Below are 16,643 nucleotides of genomic sequence, written 5' to 3'. Positions count from 1 at the left end.
AAAAAACGTAAACGATCAATCAAAAAATCAATGGGAACAAATAAAATCTCCAACGGGCTTTTCACTCGCGGCGCCCTCGGAAATGCGGGGCATCAAGACAAATGTTTACATTTCACAAATAAAAAGCTACTCTCGGGAGAACAATGTTTGTGAGATGTTACGAACTATGCATTTTTATCTATAAGAATTTAAGGAGTCATATTAACCAACCTAACCTAGTAATGAGTGTCCTCTGCCTGCCCAACCGACAGGTCTCCGTCAAACATCCTTATATAGAGACTTTATATATGGTTTTATTGTATAAACTATTTCATTTATCCCCGACTTCAGTCCCCTCGACGACTCTCGAGTTTCACTCATGTTTAAACTCGCTCGTCACAAAGAGAACAACGTGTACAGCGTCCACAAAAAAGGGTTTTATATTTTTTCATATTTTTAGTATAATTCAAGCATTCGAAAATTGCTATTTTGTCAGCATCCTACAATTGTTCCGGATATATTGAATGCGGTGAGCATTTAAGCTTCCGACTGATTTTTGTGTAACCTTCCTACCATTTTTCCATTTGTCCCGTGTTCTGGAGAATCTGGAACGCAGGATTGATCACCTTCACAATAGTAACAGTCGCCTAATTCCTTGTTCTCCCTCTCCTCCTCATGACTGAGGGTCGTGACCTCGCCTGCGCCGCGCACAGCGCTCCAACCATCCACCCGCCTTCTTGGCAAGGTGGAATTCTTCACTATGTATGTTGTCAATATCTACATTATTCATTCAAAAATAATATAACACAGATTCATAGTTTTATTATACTTTAATCAAAAGTAAAAAAATAAATTACGTATCATTCGGTTATTACAAAATTACATATTATCAAATATTTTATTCCTATATGTACATTAAAATGAAATTCGGGAACGCTTCGCTCGTCAGTTCAGTGGCGGTGAGAGCGCGCGGCGCCGCGCGCCTCCTCGCCGGAGCGACTCTCCGCGTCCTCGGAGGCGGCCAGAGCGAGGGAGATGGCGTTAGCTTTGTCCCTCTCGCTCTTGATGGAGTTCAACAGTTTAGCTTTCTCGCGGATATGAGAAGCAAAATCGGTTCGGGTCTCGACCAAAGAGTCCCGAAGACTATCGCACAGAGAAGCGGTGTCCGTGTTAATCGACGCCGCCTCGTCGGCACCTGCAGAATCCAACGTCTCCGTCGACACGCGCAAGTCTCCGAAGGCTTCTCCGCCGTAGAGTTCCAATATCCGGGAAGATCCGTCATCATCCGCCGTAGACACGTACACGCAGCCCGGTGCCGAAGACTCACCCAGGAACTTGGGAGCCGACAATGCGACGCTCACGCGCTCGACTACCGACGAAGCCGACGACACGCTCTCGTCGTCTCCGCCTTCCGGGAGACGGAAGGAGCCGTCCTCCAGTCGGAGGATGTCGACGCCCGAAGCGTAGAAAGCGAAGAGGAACGGCTTTCTGAAGACGAAGCTCTGCGGCGCGTGCTCCCAGAGGACGTCGCGCGCTCGCGAACGGCGACCGTAGCTGTCTACGAATATAGCCAACTCGGGGTAGCACAGCAGGTACTCGGCATCCCCGGCGCTCTCTCCCACGAGCAGCATCTCCGCAGGCTGCAGGCGCCGCGCGGCGGCCAGCGCGGGGTCCGAGGGGTCCAGGAACTCCTCCACCTCCAGCGTCGCCAGGTCCAGCTCCAGGGGAGCGGGCGCGGCGAGCAGGGCCGTGTGCGCGGCCAGCAGCAGGGCGCGCGCCGGGCCCGGCAGCGCCACGCGCCGCGCCGCCGACCAGGAGCCCTCCTTCCGCCACAGCAGGCACACGGAGCGGGTCGTGCCCACACAGAGCAGCCCCCGGCGCGCGCACAGCCGCGCGCGCAGGCAGGCCTCGGAGGGCTCCAGCGCCAGCGGCAGCGAGAGGGGCGCGAGGCTCGGGCGGGCGGCGGGCAGCGCGCGCAGGGCGCAGCGCAGCTGGCGCAGGGACAGCGCGACGGGCGCCGCGCCCGACGCGGGCAGCAACACGCAGCAGTCGAGCGCGGGCGCTGCCAGCGCGGCCCGCACGCCGCCGCCCTCCCAGCAGGCGAGCGGGGCGGCGCCCTCTCGCCCCCGCACCCAGCAGCGCAAGCCGCGCTCGGTACCCAGGAGGCACGCGTCCTGGTCCAGCTCCAGCAGGCAGGTGACCGGCGGGGCGGGCTCGCGGAGCAGCAGGCGGCCCCACGCGGGAGGCGCCTCGTCCCGCACGGGCAAGCCGGCTTCGCGCAGAGCGGAGAGCCAGTCTCGGCGCTGCCCGACCGAGGGACAGACGACCACGAGCGGAGGGGACTCGGGAAATTCCAACTACAAAGACGAATCGCATTTAAATAAGAAAGTTTAAATTACCTTAGGAAAAAAGTAAGCGACGAAAGAATAATAACGCTGACCATGAAGCCGGTGAGGCATTCTTGAGAGGAGAGCAGAAGGGGCGCGGAGGAGGGCGCGAGGCTCGCGAGCACGCTGGCGCCGCTCAGCGTCGTATCTCCGATGCCACGCCGCCGCAGTCGCCGCCCGCGCAACTCCATGTAGACGCGCTGCAGCAGGCCGTCTCTGGCGATGTCGCGATTCTTTAGTATACTACTTACAATGTGACTTATAACAATAGTATAAATATAAAAATGAGGTACTCACTTGTCCACGCGGACCCACCCCTCCATGAGCGGGCAGGGCTCGCCGGCCGGGGCTGGCGGCGCTGCGAGGGGGCGCGCGCGGGGGCTCTCCCGCACCGAGTGGTTCCGCTCGCGCAGTGCTCCGCCGGCGGGGGAGGGGGGAGGCACGTTCTCCTTGGTCCCGCTGCGGCTACCGAACAACAGTTCCCCGAGACCTTTCTTCTTCTTGTTGGCCTCCTCCACCTGGAATACGACGCATAGTTATGAAGTGCGGCGCGATACGGAGGCGCATACCCCGGTGTTGGACCTCGATCCTCACCTTAGTCTGCAGGAAGTCGATGAGCTTGAGATGCTGGCGGATAGTGGCTTCGGCCTTGAGCTCGCGCTGGCGCCAGTGCGCGGCCTGCGCCTCCATGTCGCGCAGCAGCTCGCGCAGCCCCTCGGCGCCCGCCTCCGCCTCCTGCAGCCGCGCGCGCTGCTCCAGCTGCTCCTGGCGCGCCCGCGCCTGCGCCGAGTGCAGCGCGCTCAGCTCCTCCTTGAGCGCGGCCTGCTGGACGCGCAGCCCCTCCAGCGCGGACTCGGCGCGCTCGCGCCGGGCGGCCTCACTCTCCGCCTGCGTCGCGGTCTCCTCCAGCTCGGCCCGCAGACAGCTCTCTCGACCGAGGAGTTCGTCCAATTGTTTCTGAAATTACCAGATTTAGTAATAGACTACCGACTGGACGTATATAAAAAGAGGAAACGTAATACGACTGTCACCTCGAGATCCAGATGGCGTTCTCTCTGCTGGCGGGTGGCGTGCATAGCATCGCGGCACTGCGAGCTAGCCTCCGAGCACTCTCGGCGCGCGCTTTCGAGCCGCGTCCGCTCCTCGCACAGCTCTCTCCGCACCTCCTGACACTCTTCGGCACTTTTGTCCCTTTCATCCTACGAGAAATATGACCGTCAGTTTGCGCCGAACAAAAGAGGCTGGGATGAGTGGAGCGCGCGGGACTCACCTTGAGGCGCTCGTTGGTGCTCTCCTGCAGCTGAGTGAGGCGCTCGAAGTCGATCACCTGCTCCTCCAATATGGTGCACGCCTCCTTGAGTAGCTGGTAATTGTGCGCGAGGGCGTCGTTTTGCGCCTCGCGTTGCCGCAGCGCGTCCTGCAGCAGCGCGCGCTCCTCCCGCTCGGCGCTGCGCTCCGCCTCGCTGCTCGCCGCCATCCGCTCGGCCTTCAGTCGCCTGTTCTCGCTGTACTGCAGCTCACCCTTCAACTTCATTATATCGTTACGGCACCTGCAAGTTGTAATATGGTCAGCAGACCCGCTCGGTAGCGCGAGAATATCCATTCAGAGCCGTGAGGGTTATCTGTCACCTGTCGTGCTCGGCAGTGAGCTTGTCCAGCAGACAGCGAGCGTCCGCCCCCGCGCGGGCCGCCTCTCCCTGGCGCGCGGCGTCCTCGAGCGCGGCCGCCAGCTCAGCCTGGAGCGCGGCGAGACGCGCCTCGGTGACCGCACGCTCCTCCGCCCCGAGACGGACCTTTTCCTCGGCCTGCTTGAGTTCCCGACACGCGATCCGCCGATCCAAATCGCAATCTGCCAGTTCTTTTTCCTGCAAAATTACTTCCTTACTCGCGAACACTTCTTTGAATACTTATCCGGCGCTTAGCAAAACCGAGTAAGAAAAAAAATCGATTATGAAAATTATTTAATAAATTAAATAGCGATTTAACAAATTTAACCTTTTTCCACAAGGCGGAGTTGGCCTTGCGCGCCTCCTGCTTCAGCAGCGCGACCTCCTCGTGCGCCGCCCGCAGCTGGCGCTCGGCCGCCGCCGCGCGCTCCTCCAGGAAACCGCCGCCTTTATCGAGCCCGTGCGGTCCGTCGGTGCGACTCTTGTCCGCCTCCAGGCGCGCCACTTCCCCTTGCAGCTTCGACAACAGATCCTCCAACTCGGCAACCTGAGCAGAAGGACGGATTGTAAAGTATTATCGGTGAGACTAGTAAGTGGGCAGTAGGAAGGCAGTGTCGGGCCGCATACCTTGCTCCTGTACTTGTCCTGCTGCGTGGCGGCGCTGGCGAGACGTTCCCGCAGCGCACCCTCCTCACTGCGCCACTCCAGCGCGTCTGACTCGAGCGCGCACACCGAGAACTCCAGTTCCTGCGCACAACGCGAGGTTAAGTATGTACGAAGTTAGTCCCCGTAGTATCTGGCCTCACTTAGAGATGGCGGTAGTCGGTTAAAAACCCTTTTTTTGTTATGAAAGTACCGACATTCCGAGGGCGACATGCGGAGGCACAAACAGATTCCTAGGATCTACATAAAGAAAAAGAAGAAGAAAGTACCGACCTTATAAAACTTATCTTTCGAGTTTCACAACGATACATTGTTTAGTCTTCGATCGACAGTCATCAATAGTGAACGCTCTCGGTGAATTTATGAACATGGAAAAAAATTAATTAAACATTTCAGAGCAATAAATCCGAGTTTTTGCATCGATTTATTGCGATGAATGAAACACGGGTTCACTACAATACACCTGAGACGAAAAAGCAGTCAAAACGATGGACTTAAAAAGGAGAATCGGTTCCAAAGAAGGCACACATTCCTTATCGCGATGGCCAAAGGTGGAATCTGCGGTTAATATTTATTTAGAATAGTTGTCAGTTCTTATTATAAAAAGCGTATCTGTTAAACATCGCTGGTAAAAGTGTATGGAGCTAAAAGGAAACTATGTACGCGCGCCACGCACTCACCTCCACCCGGCGCTGCAGCACGTCGCGCTCGCGTTCCGCCTCCTCGCGCTCGCGCCGCCACTCGCACTCTCGCCGCTCCGCCTCACCGAGACGCGTCTGTAACTGCGGCAGATGTTCCTCCTGACTCTGCGTACGGAGGACAACAAATATTAGTTATCAACTCGATAAGCTTGACTCTTCTTTCTATGCTGAACGAGGGCAATCTGAAGGTCCATTTCTCTCACAGATAATCACAACTTCAAATAACAATGGTTCAATTTAAGCAAACCTACCTGTTTCTTTCCACATACTTGAATATTTATTATTTCTAAAAGGAATGTTCCGCAACCTTATTTTACTAGGAATCTAATGTAAGGAACCTTTCTCTGAGCACGAAAGATCCACACGTGGGATCACATCTCGCAAGGTTCACATCTCGGTATGTTTTTATGTACTTTGTACATATAATTTTCATAAATAACGTAAGAATAGGTTTTAAAAAAAAAAAGCAATTTCTCCCTGAGAGCAGAGATGACATTCAAACGTAGGGAATGGATAAGAGTACGACTGTATTGTTTAGCAGAATGATTTGAATCGTCTAACAGAATAAAGTAACAAAAAAAATCACTAAAAAATATAAAAATATAAAAATCCACTCACTAGAGAGCAATTTCAACATTTCAAAAGTACAATTAAATTATTAACCTAGATATAACGCAGTGCTTGTAAATTTGAAAAGATTGATTCATCTGTGTAATTTTCATTTAAAATTATTTCCAATATAAATTTTATATGTATAATAAAACTGCGATAATTCTATCCGCAAGTTTTATGTTGCAGTTTGTTAAAATATACTTTCAGTGCTGCTCTCATTTGTTTGGTGCCATAATCTACACAAATATAATTCAACACCTTTCAACATGTACTAATCACTTTATTACATTTAATAAATAATCAAACTTTGAAGGTAACTAATAAATATTTGTAATCGGGATTATAGCCAGGTCACATACCTATATTATATTTGCGATAATGTTTAAATTCTATTATTGCTCAGCATTATGTAAAGAAAGAAAAACTACATGATCAGTAAGTATATTGTCCAGGTACCTTCAGATCAGCGTAGTCCTTGCAGCGTTCCTCGAGTTCCACGCGTAAATTCTGCTCCGTGTCGCGCGCCAAGGTGAGCTGGCGGAGCGCACTGGCGTGCTCGCGCTGCACCTCCGCGCGCTCCGCCTGGGCGCGCGCCACCTCCGCCAGCAGCCGCTCTCGCTCGCCCGCCTCCAGCACCGGCGCCAGGGACTGCCGCGTGAGGCGTCGCGCCTTGGCCATATTGTCCTGCACCGCCAACGTCACATAATATCACTCCGTACTATACGCATCGTACTTTCTACACCGTAAGAATTGTAGTATCATAATGCCCGTTTACCTTGTGATCTTTCTGCAAGAGCTGCAGGTCTCTCAGCTGGAGTTGCGCCCGCTGCAGGTCCGCCCCAGCGGCCGCGAGGCGCGCGGCCTGCTGCTCCACCGTGACCGTCAGCTGCGCGGCCTGCGCGGCCAGCCGGCCAGCCTCCTGCCGCGCGGCCGCCCGCTCCGCAGCGCGCTCCTCCTCCCAGCGGGCCCGCGCGGCACGCGCGGCCGCCAGCGAGCGCTCCTCCAGCGCGGCGCGCTCCCCGTGCTCGCGCTGCGCGGCGCGCTGCAGCTGGCGCGCGTGCAGCGCGGCCTCGCCGAGCTCGCGCTCCAGGCGCGCGCGATCATCCTCCAGCGCGGGTAGCGCTCGCGCGCGCTCTTCGGCAGCGGCGCGCGCCACCTCCGCGCTGGCCACGCGCGCGTGCAGCGCCTCCATCTCGCGACGCCGCGCCTCCAGCAGACTCTCCATCTCCCTGCAGTCACACGGCGGCGCACGGTCACCCGACTACTCCGCATACATGCGTGTACGCACGCGCACTCGCAGGCGCATACACCCACATACGCACACAAATATAGTGACTCACCTGAAGCTGGAGAGGCAGATGGCGGTGGAGTTGAGGCTCGAGTTGAGAAAGCCTTCGACTTCTCCCCCCTCCCCCTCTGCTGGGGCCACCAAATCGGGGATATAAGTGAATCCTACATAAAATGAGTCAACAGTTAGGAATGTCTCGCTTTTAAAAATTACACGCAAAAGTTTCTACTTGAGAATTCAAATAAAAATCATTTTAATTTGATAAGCTAATTAAAGTGTGCCTTTACAGAACAAAAAATCAGCTGTGATCAAAATGTAGCATTAAGGAAAGGGAAAAAAACAGCTTTTTAGAATAAATACCGTTGAAAGTAGAAGCTGAGAAAGATGGAAGAAGACACGGGATGATCGGGCAGAGTGACGAAAGTGAACAATCGTCATATCCGAAAGCTTCGCCCCTCTCCCTACCCCGACGTGAAGTGGCACGATGGACAGTTTCTATATGTGGGGATTATTAACAGGCCGAGCGCTTCTTGCTACTTCACAAAGCTTACTCACCGATGAAGGGCAGATTACGACCACTGAACTGCGCGCGAGTTCGCAAGCTGCCCACACTGGGCACGCGCTGGAGCCGCTCCGGGCGCTGGAAGTTGGAGGCGTCGTCATCCCCGCGCACCACGGGCACGTACGGCGGCGCGCGCTCGCGCAGCTCCTGCCAGCGCACGTCCCGGAAGAGCGCGTGCGCGCGCGCGGCCGCCGCGTCGGGGCGCTCGGCCGGCGCGGGACTCAGCAGGCGCGCTGTCAGCTCGCGGTAGGGGGCCGAGGGTGCGGGGGAGGCGGAGGGCCACGCGGGCCGCACGTGGCGCTGGATGGCGGCGTACACGCGCGCCGCGCTGTCGCCCGCACCCTCCCACGGCGTGCGCCCCGCGACCAGCTCGTACGCCACCACGCCCAGGGACCAGTAGTCGCAGGCGGTCTGCGGACAGAGAGAGCGGTCAGCGCGGGGAGCGGGAGGACCGCGGGCGCCGGGCGCAGCACTCACCCCGTGGGGATGCCGGAGCGGGTCCTCCAGGGCGCGCAGCAGCTCGGGGGCAATGTAGTGAGGCGTGCCCACGGGGACAGGGCAGGACGCCGTACCGGCGGCGGAGAGCCGAGCCGCGCTGCCGAAGTCTGCCAGCTTGACGTGTCCGCACCTGAAACACGCACAGCGCTCTCTAACATATTGTGTTTTCTGTAGATATTCAAAGTGCTTCTATTTCAATTCAATTCAAAGTCACCCAAACCTACTTCCTTCTAATCCTTATCTATACCGAATGGTGCATAGAACACCGCTTCGCATCGACGCAGTGTTTTGTTGGTTGTTAATTCGCGTAAGCAAAGGCAAAGTGATAAGCCCTGCGCCTCAGTACCAGTCCAGGTTTGTGACTCAGTTTGTTGACTCCCCTGGTGTCCACACGAACTTCAGCATTCAGCATTATACTAGCGAGTTATAGTAGATTGACTCCCGCAGAGCTTTTACATATAAATCTTCCGGATCTATACAAATAACTAACACTTTACTACAAATGATTGAAGAAAGAGAAATAGAGCAAAATTGTGGATAAGGTGAGGATTTAAGGGGAGGAGGAGAGTAGCCTACTGGCTACTCCCGGTTGGTACCTGTCGAGTAGCACGTTGTCGGGCTTGAGGTCGCGGTGCACGAAGCCGAGCGCGTGCAGGGCGGCCAGCGCCTCGAGCAGCTGCGCCGCATAGTGGCGCGCGTGGCCCTCGGACAGCGCGCCCTCGCGCGCCAGCAGCGCGCGCAGGTCGCCGCCCGCGCAGTACTCCATCACGAGATACAGCTGCCCCGCGTCCTGGAACGCGTACTGCAGCGCCACGAGCCACGCGCTCCCGCCGCCCGCCGCCAGCGCCGCGCGCTCGGCGCCCCCCGCGCCCTCCTCGCCCTCGCGCGCCAGCGCCGCCTCCTTGCGCACGCTCTTCATGGCGTACACGTCCCCCGTGCGCTTCTCGCGCACCACGTGCACCTCGCCGAAGTGGCCGCGCCCGATTATGTCCTTCACCTCGAAGTCGGCGATGTTCACCCGCAGGCGGCGCAGCTCCGACAGCGCGCCGCGATACGTGTCCACGAACTTGGCGATGTGCCGGTCGCCCTTCTTGAGAGTCTCGTTGTTGCACTCGTCGTACAGCACCGTGAGGGCGTCCAGCAAGCCATCTCTGTGGAGGAACCGTTTCGGGTCCGAGGATCGCCCGAAAAACTGATTATTCAGTTTGGCGAGTCGCACGCTGATCGCGTCTTTTGAAGGTTCCATAATTTCGCGGTATCCGAAGACTTGTCTTTATTATAACTTATTACATATTTTAAACACTATAAATACAACACGAATTAGTTCGTTTAAATAAATAAGCATCAATAACTGAGAAAATATGCCTGCAAGTGATGGCACTAAACATTCGCTAGATTTTTATTACATTCTACAATAATTTGCGGGTTGTTTCGTTAATAAGTTATTATTTTTATAAATGGTTTCACGGCTGTCTAAAAAGACAAATGTCAACGGCTCTTGCGATTCAAATTTCAAACATATAACATACATATAGACAAAATAAATAAATATAACCTATTGACGAAGTACCAACTGCGAGAATATAAATTGAAGAACCATAGAGTACAAAAATAAGGAGTTATTCTCAATAAATTTATCAGCGAAAGGTAAAAGAGGAACTGAAAGAATATTCAAATCAATTTAATATTTTTAAATGACGATAATGACAGAACAAACATTGTGGTGATTTAATAATGTCAATGCAATTCAACAAAGAATTCATTTTTCCTTTTTTTTGAAGGACATATTTTAGTATTTTTTTTCTTATTAAGTTTATTTTTATTAATATACTAGGTTGTTCTTTCAGTTATATCTTTAAATAAAATTACGAGGTAAACTCAATGATGGGATACAAAATTAAAAAATCATACAGAAATGTATTAAAGGAGTAACAACAGCCTTACTGGTCATGAAAATAATAAAAATATAGTATTATAAATACATAAATTTTATGTTTTTTTAGATTAAAAAAAATACTTGACTTACTTTTGAAATAAGCTTATATTATTTGGGTAAATTTGGAGAACTTTCCATCTTTGTTGCCAAATCGATAATTGTGCTCATTGACCGATAAATAATATTCCTGTAGATTCCCTTTTCCTATTTCCGATAGTAGGAAATATTTTCATTTTTAAGTTCAATTTTTATTAACTTAATATAGGGCTTGGAACTGACATAAAAAGCATATTTTTTACTGGGCTTAGTTTTCAAAAAGACTCTTTTTTATGCGTTGAGATGCATAGGCACCCTTTAGCCCTAGTTATTGAAAAATATATATAAAATCATATTTTCAGATATAGCGAATATTTTAGGGTTTTAAAAATTAAGTGGCATATTTTCACATTATACATTGTTTCCTTTTGGAGCTTAAATGACGAAAGAAAGACAAGCAAAAAGTAAAATAAAAGCGTTGTCACAGAAAATACGCTTCCTGATATCTGGCATAGCAGCTTGTATCACGGGGTCCCATTTACATCACGAGATGCTGTTTTAGCTTACTGGGGATTGTTCGACAGTTGAAAACACATACGTTATCGTAACCAGGGTGCAAGAGGGACCTTGTCAGGAAAACGGGACATGTCGCTGGAATCCTGACTGATTTTTTTTAAATCGTCCATCTTGCAGGAAGAATATGTCAACGATGCCATCAATGATTGCGCAACTACAAATCCTTACCTTTAATGTCAACTAACGTCGAGAAAAATACCGTATATCTTTTATATTGGTAAACGATTCAATCGATTAGTACAATCGGTACAGTCGGTGATCGGATAATGTTTATGAACAGGTCGCGTTTAAAACGGACCATAAACATTTTATAAGTAGAAAAATTATGCAAAAATATATTTCTCGAAGTCGGAAGAGTTCACAATCCGTCAAAACCGTAATTTTTTAGTTAATGGTTTCCGAGTCATATTTTTTGTGCTAATGGACAGCTTATTTGTATGATTAACCGTTTTTTAGTTACAGAAATGTTAACAAGGAAAATTTTAAATAAATTATTGAACGTATGGCCGAGTCCCGCGCGCAGGGCAACTCACAAAATGTGTCTCATTTCCGACATTTACTCGAAAAAACTAGAAGGGCCCGCATCAGTTCAGGTTCCGTGACAGTTTTTATTTGTTCGACGCGTTATGTTATTATGGTATTGCGATTATTCAATATGTTCACGTACTAGTCATTGATGTTTGTCCACAGGGATGGGTAAAAGCTATACGTATCCAGAAAAAAAATGTGTTTTTCGACGTGAGCGACGGGTCCTGCGTGGAGAGACTTCAGATATTCCTCCCGAGAGAAGCGTCTCCCGAGGAGCTGACGTGGGGGGCGGCCGTGCACGTGGCCGGTAACATCGGCAGCACGCCGCGCGGCCAGCCGGAGCTGCGCGCCGAGCGCGTCACGGTGCGCGCGCCGTGCGCGCCGGACGCCGGCTTGCCGCTCCTGGCGCGCCACCAGTGCCCGGCGGAGGCGCTGCGCCAGCACCCGCACCTGCGCGCGCGCACGACGGCCGCCTCGGCGCTGCTGCGCGTGCGCGACGCGGCCACCAGGGCCGCGCACGCCCACTTCGGCGGCGCCGGCTTTCTGCTCGTGCACACGCCTGTGCTCACGAGCAACGACTGCGAGGGCGGCGGCGAGGTGTTCCGCGTGCAGCCGGACAGCGCGGCCACCGTGGCCGACATGCGGCGCGCCGACCAGCCGCCGCACCACGCCTACTTCGGCCGACCCACCTTCCTGAGCGTGTCGGGGCAGCTGCACCTGGAAGCGGCCGCGCAGGGCCTCGGCCGAGTGTACTCGCTGGGCCCGACCTTTCGCGCCGAGAACTCCAGGTCGCGCCTGCATCTCTCCGAGTTCTACATGCTGGAGGCGGAGATGGCGTTCGTGGACGACCTGGAGACGCTGTGCCGCGAGATGGAGCGGCTGGTGAAGGCCGTGACGCGTGCCGTGCTTCGCGAGCGCCCGGCCGACGTGCGAATGCTGCGGGGCGCGGAGGGCGGCGCCGAGTGGCTGGACGCGCCGTTCGCCGCGCTCACCCTGCGCCAGGCGCTCGACTTGCTCGGGGAACGCGACGCGCCGCCGGAGCTCAGCAAGGAGCAAGAGCTGAGGCTGGTGGAGCTGACGGGCGCGCCCACGTTCGTGACGCACTGGCCGCGCGCGGGCAAGCCTTTCTACGCGGCGGCTTGCCCGCAGCGTCCCGAGATCGCGCTGGCCGTGGACCTGCTGGCGCCGCTGGTGGGGGAGGTGGCGGGCGGCAGCGTGCGCGAGCGCGACCGCGCTGCGCTGGAGGCACGCGTGCCCCCCGGGCTGGACTGGTACCTGCAGCTGCGCTCCTTCGGGGGAGCGCCCACCGCCGGCTACGGACTCGGCCTGGAGCGTCTCCTGCAGCTTATATGCGCCATTCCCAACATTAAGGACACTATTCCTTTCCCGAGATGGCCGCACAACTGTCCGCTTTAGTTAGTCGCTCTTTCCAATTCCCTCGGTGAGTATGAATCTAGAAGTGCTTCGCTACACCGCTTGAATTTTTTTAACAATTAATAATCACTAAGGCAAATACAGAGTGACCACATAATTACTGCAAAGAATATTCTTATGCAGACACTCTTCTTGCAAATGTGTACACAATGAAACTTACATAACTGTCTATGTTCGGCAGATAACCATCCAACTATCGTTTCAAAACAAATATATATATATAAACAAACAATAAATATATATACAGTTCTTGTAATCACTTTTTTAGATTATTCCAGCAAAAGAAGACCGAGGACACTCGATACTTTGGGTCATAAAGACAGTGATATGGAGAATCTGAAATCTATAAATTATACATCTTCAGAAAAAGAATCCACTGCTGCTATTTCTACTGTCACCATTTCTTGGCAGGAGTATATTTGTCCCGACACTTATAGCTTCCTTAACTTGTATCCGCCCGGTCATACATGCTCTCCGGCTACATGTACTCGAGCAAATTTGTAACTATTGATTTGGCAATATCCCTTTATCGAGATCTGCCTAATTTTAATGGGATCTCCCCAAACTAGTTGCGTTTTTCTGACTTTTGAATGTCAACAAATGATTTCAATTAAATTGTCACATCAGTTGCCTCTCTAAATAACCAATTTACCCAGTTGAATTATCACGGATATAAAAATTACAATTTTGCCGATCATTTTTAGGGCATTTTAGTATTTTGAAATATAATCTAATATAAATAATATTATGAAGCAAAAACATCTTTATTAACAAGTTTGCTAACCTCCCAAGTTTTCCTAAGGACCATGTCATCTCGGTCCCCTTTACCAGCCCTGATCTCTAATGGGAAAAAACTAATTGTAAAATTATTCTAGCTTAGCAGTTATATATGTCATTGAAAGGTTTCGATTGTACGTAACCCATTATTTAGTTGTGCTTCAACTGATTGTCAAGCGATACATTGAAATGGAAAATATGATATAGGAGACATAAATATGGTACTCGGTGTCGGGAGTGTTATCCACAATAATTTCTAAACACCTTTAGTATCTGCTAAGGTATTATTACACGGTGCACCCTTCCATTCCTACTTATTGGTGTTTCAGGTTGACACATTGCAGTCGACTACAGTTATCCGAGTCCGCATCAACTTGTTGGGCAAGTGCCACATAGCTAAATAAGCCAGAAATGTGATTCCTAGAACTTGTCTGAATGATGTTCTACATAATAATCTTCTCTTCTCCGTCTTATTCCTCATTACTTAGGGTCGTGACCCTTGTGGACGCAATGACTCTTCTCCAGTTATCCCTTGACTGCGCACGTAGCGCTCCAACCACCGAGGTGTCTGCTGCTGACTTAACTTGATCTGTCCATCGTGTGGGGGATCTTTCTCTCCCTCCCTTCCCATCCAAAGCTACCGATCACTACCGGTCGTTCCAGGCTATCCTCATTGCCATGCGCAACGTGTCCCAAAGAACTGGAGAATCCGTCGTGTATAGACATTAGCCAGAGTCAAGCCAATCAAGCGTAGTTCCTGGCGAATGGACTCGTTAGTGCGTCTAGCTGTCCATGGAATTCGGAGCATGCGCCTCCAACACACATTTCGAAATCGTAAATTTTTCTCCTTTCTGCTGCTTTTATGGTCCATATTTCAGCAGAATAGAGAAAAGTGGAGTGGACCAAGCTCCCGACAAGGTTTATCTTGGTGTTACTCGCACCCCAGTCTTTCCAGATGTCTAGCTTAGACATGGCACTTTTGGCAATGGCGATATGACGTCTGATCTCTCCTTCGCAAGTTCCTTCAATGTTGATTTGAGATCCGAGGAACTGAAAGTCGTTTATTACCTCTAAACCTTGGAGTGAGTTTCCAATATCACCAAACATCTGGATCTATGATCATGATCGTGGTTCTGCACTGGTTAATCTCCAGATCCAGCGCCTTGCTCTCGATCTCTACTTTTTTAAGGAGATCTACTATCTCTTTCGGGTCTTTAGCCAAAAGTGTTGTCGTCCGCACATTGTATATTGGACAGCTTTGCGCCACCAATAGACACTCGTCCATTCCATTTGTATAGAGCCCTGGGCATTATGTATTCCCCATAGATGTTAAACAGGTCAGGGGAGAGTATGCATCCCTGTCTTACACCTTTCTCAGTGGGGAAACTTGCTAAGTTTATGCCAATTATTATTACGATTGCTTTACTGTGGGCGTAAAGCCTATGGATGAGTTTTATCAAATGGGATGGGACTCCCATCTTCATGAATACTTTCCACAGATGTTCCCATTTCACGCAATCAACAAACAACTGTCGGGAACTCTCGACTTTTTATAATAATAATTTTAGATTATTTTACTGCACAAAATTATCTCACTCACAGTTCTAACTGCTGGTGGGAGAGCTTTCCATGCCATCTGGCATTTCCCCAAATTTGTTACGAACTGGCAAGATCATTTTACCCATGGCTATTATTCTAGCTGATTAAACCGTGAAACGCATATCAGCTAATTTATCTATAATGCAGCTTTTTTTTACACACTGGAGTCGTATTATGCATTTTATACATAACCAGACAATTTGTATTCAACTCTTTGGAAAAAGCATGACTAGTGTAGTTTGTGAAGGAGTAAATGACTGAATTAAAAAAAAACTCCAAAATCAATCTCGTAACAGGATTTACTACTGATTGTAGTCAAGTCATTTTATTGATTGTTAGATCTGTATATGTACTGTTAAATAATTCAACTCTAAATACTACAAATGCAAAAACTGGGTGATTTTTGCAAATGCTCTTACTTAATCTGCTTTAGTAATGTTATGATTAAAATTCCCTCATTTGGGTGAGTTGTTCTATGTTCAATGTCAATTTGTTCAACCATTCAATCACTTACATTTATTGATCGTCAAGTTTGTTTTCTCTCCCTGATTACAATAAAACAAATTTGCATATCATCCGCATACAGTGAGATGGATCACAATCCATATGACTTTATGCTGTAGCATAGAAAAGATATAAAAGAGGACCAAGGACTGAACCTTTATGTACCAGTAGAGGCTGAGTGATAATGTGTTTTTATAATGTGACTGAATCTATTTTCGAAGAAAGATATGAGCAAAAAAACAGCGCATCATGAATGCTATGTTTTCCTATAAATACATCTATTTCAATATTAGAAGCCCGATGGTGATTTTTTCAATAAAATTTGAATATTTTCAGTTCTCATCTAACTTGCTTATATTCCTTTATTTTTCCAGAGGATATTTAGGTTTTGTAGTGGAGTAGGGATAAAAAAAAATTGAACCGATGGTTACTTAATATTTTCACATTATATAAATTAACTATTGCGACCCTTACATATTAAATTAAGTTGAAATCCTAAGTTTTAAATTCATCAAACCATATATCGAATCCTTTGCACGTTCAAAGAATGTTCTTTGACTGTTCAAATTCTATATTATTAAACACTTTATCTATTGTAAAGCGCGATATTTAGTATCAAATACGATGATAATGGTTTAGTTCAGTTTGCCTCATTTATCTTTCAGCTTGTCCAGTCTACCGCAACTGCTGCAGAGAAATCAGACTTCCATTCCAACCGGTGGATACTATTCTATTGCCTTAACTTTATAATCCTTTTATTACGCCATTAAACTATTTGCCGAACTGTGTTTTACTGGGGCAACAAGAGATGGGGGAAAGAGGAATAGCACTAAAATGAATACAATTGTAAACAATAGATGATTTATTAAACATAAACAGGGGGGTAGGGAGTGGCC

The 16,643-nt window shown here is 50.1% G+C and overlaps 2 protein-coding genes across 4 annotated transcripts; one reads left to right on the top strand and one right to left on the bottom strand.

Moving 5' to 3' along the window:
- Positions 1-790: 790 nt before the first annotated feature.
- Positions 791-9,754, bottom strand: sti (citron rho-interacting kinase sticky). The gene is made up of 16 exons (XM_088260542.1): positions 8,954-9,754; positions 8,337-8,487; positions 7,853-8,270; positions 7,350-7,461; positions 6,785-7,238; positions 6,466-6,693; positions 5,377-5,502; positions 4,661-4,780; positions 4,362-4,580; positions 3,996-4,231; positions 3,637-3,916; positions 3,398-3,565; positions 2,961-3,323; positions 2,664-2,884; positions 2,420-2,582; positions 791-2,336 (listed from the first exon to the last, which is right to left on the bottom strand). Exons 1-16 carry the CDS (start codon positions 9,601-9,603, stop codon positions 930-932), a joined length of 5,316 nt encoding a protein of 1,771 aa, XP_088116668.1. The 5' UTR covers positions 9,604-9,754; the 3' UTR covers positions 791-929.
- Positions 9,755-11,170: 1,416 nt separating this feature from the next.
- On the top strand, positions 11,171-16,543 carry AsnRS-m (asparagine--tRNA ligase, mitochondrial). 3 transcript variants are annotated; one of them, XM_088260547.1, is made up of 3 exons: positions 11,204-11,498; positions 11,596-12,874; positions 16,413-16,543. In XM_088260547.1, the coding sequence occupies exons 1-2, from the start codon at positions 11,343-11,345 to the stop codon at positions 12,847-12,849; spliced, it is 1,410 nt and encodes a 469-aa protein (XP_088116673.1). In that variant the 5' UTR covers positions 11,204-11,342; the 3' UTR covers positions 12,850-12,874; positions 16,413-16,543. The 3 variants fall into 3 exon arrangements, with proteins under 3 accessions (XP_088116672.1, XP_088116673.1, XP_088116674.1); XM_088260548.1 differs by lacking the exon at positions 16,413-16,543 and adding an exon at positions 13,136-16,362 and having other exon boundaries at positions 11,233-11,498; XM_088260546.1 differs by lacking the exon at positions 16,413-16,543 and having other exon boundaries at positions 11,171-11,498; positions 11,596-13,129.
- The last annotated feature ends 100 nt before the right edge of the window (positions 16,544-16,643 follow it).

Source organism: Brachycentrus maculatus, unplaced genomic scaffold (assembly GCF_059751285.1).
Source record: "Brachycentrus maculatus isolate JH-2025_06_01 unplaced genomic scaffold, ASM5975128v1 h1tg000138l, whole genome shotgun sequence".
Classification (NCBI taxonomy): domain Eukaryota; kingdom Metazoa; phylum Arthropoda; class Insecta; order Trichoptera; family Brachycentridae; genus Brachycentrus; species Brachycentrus maculatus.
The sequence above is the reverse complement of the archived record's forward strand: the minus strand, read 5'-3'. Positions and strand labels throughout refer to the sequence as shown.

Excerpts from the sequence above, each read along its gene's own strand:
- AsnRS-m (XM_088260547.1), top strand. The coding sequence starts at position 11,343 with ATGATTAACCGTTTTTTAGTTACAGAAATGTTAACAAGGAAAATTTTA. Across the intron at positions 11,499-11,595 it reads AAGGGCCCGCATCAGTTCAG|GGATGGGTAAAAGCTATACG; the intron begins GTTCCGTGACAG and ends GTTTGTCCACAG.
- sti (XM_088260542.1), bottom strand. The coding sequence starts at position 9,603 with ATGGAACCTTCAAAAGACGCGATCAGCGTGCGACTCGCCAAACTGAAT. Across the intron at positions 2,885-2,960 it reads TCGACTTCCTGCAGACTAAG|GTGGAGGAGGCCAACAAGAA; the intron begins GTGAGGATCGAG and ends GTCGTATTCCAG. Across the intron at positions 2,583-2,663 it reads GGGTGGGTCCGCGTGGACAA|AGACGGCCTGCTGCAGCGCG; the intron begins GTGAGTACCTCA and ends CGACATCGCCAG.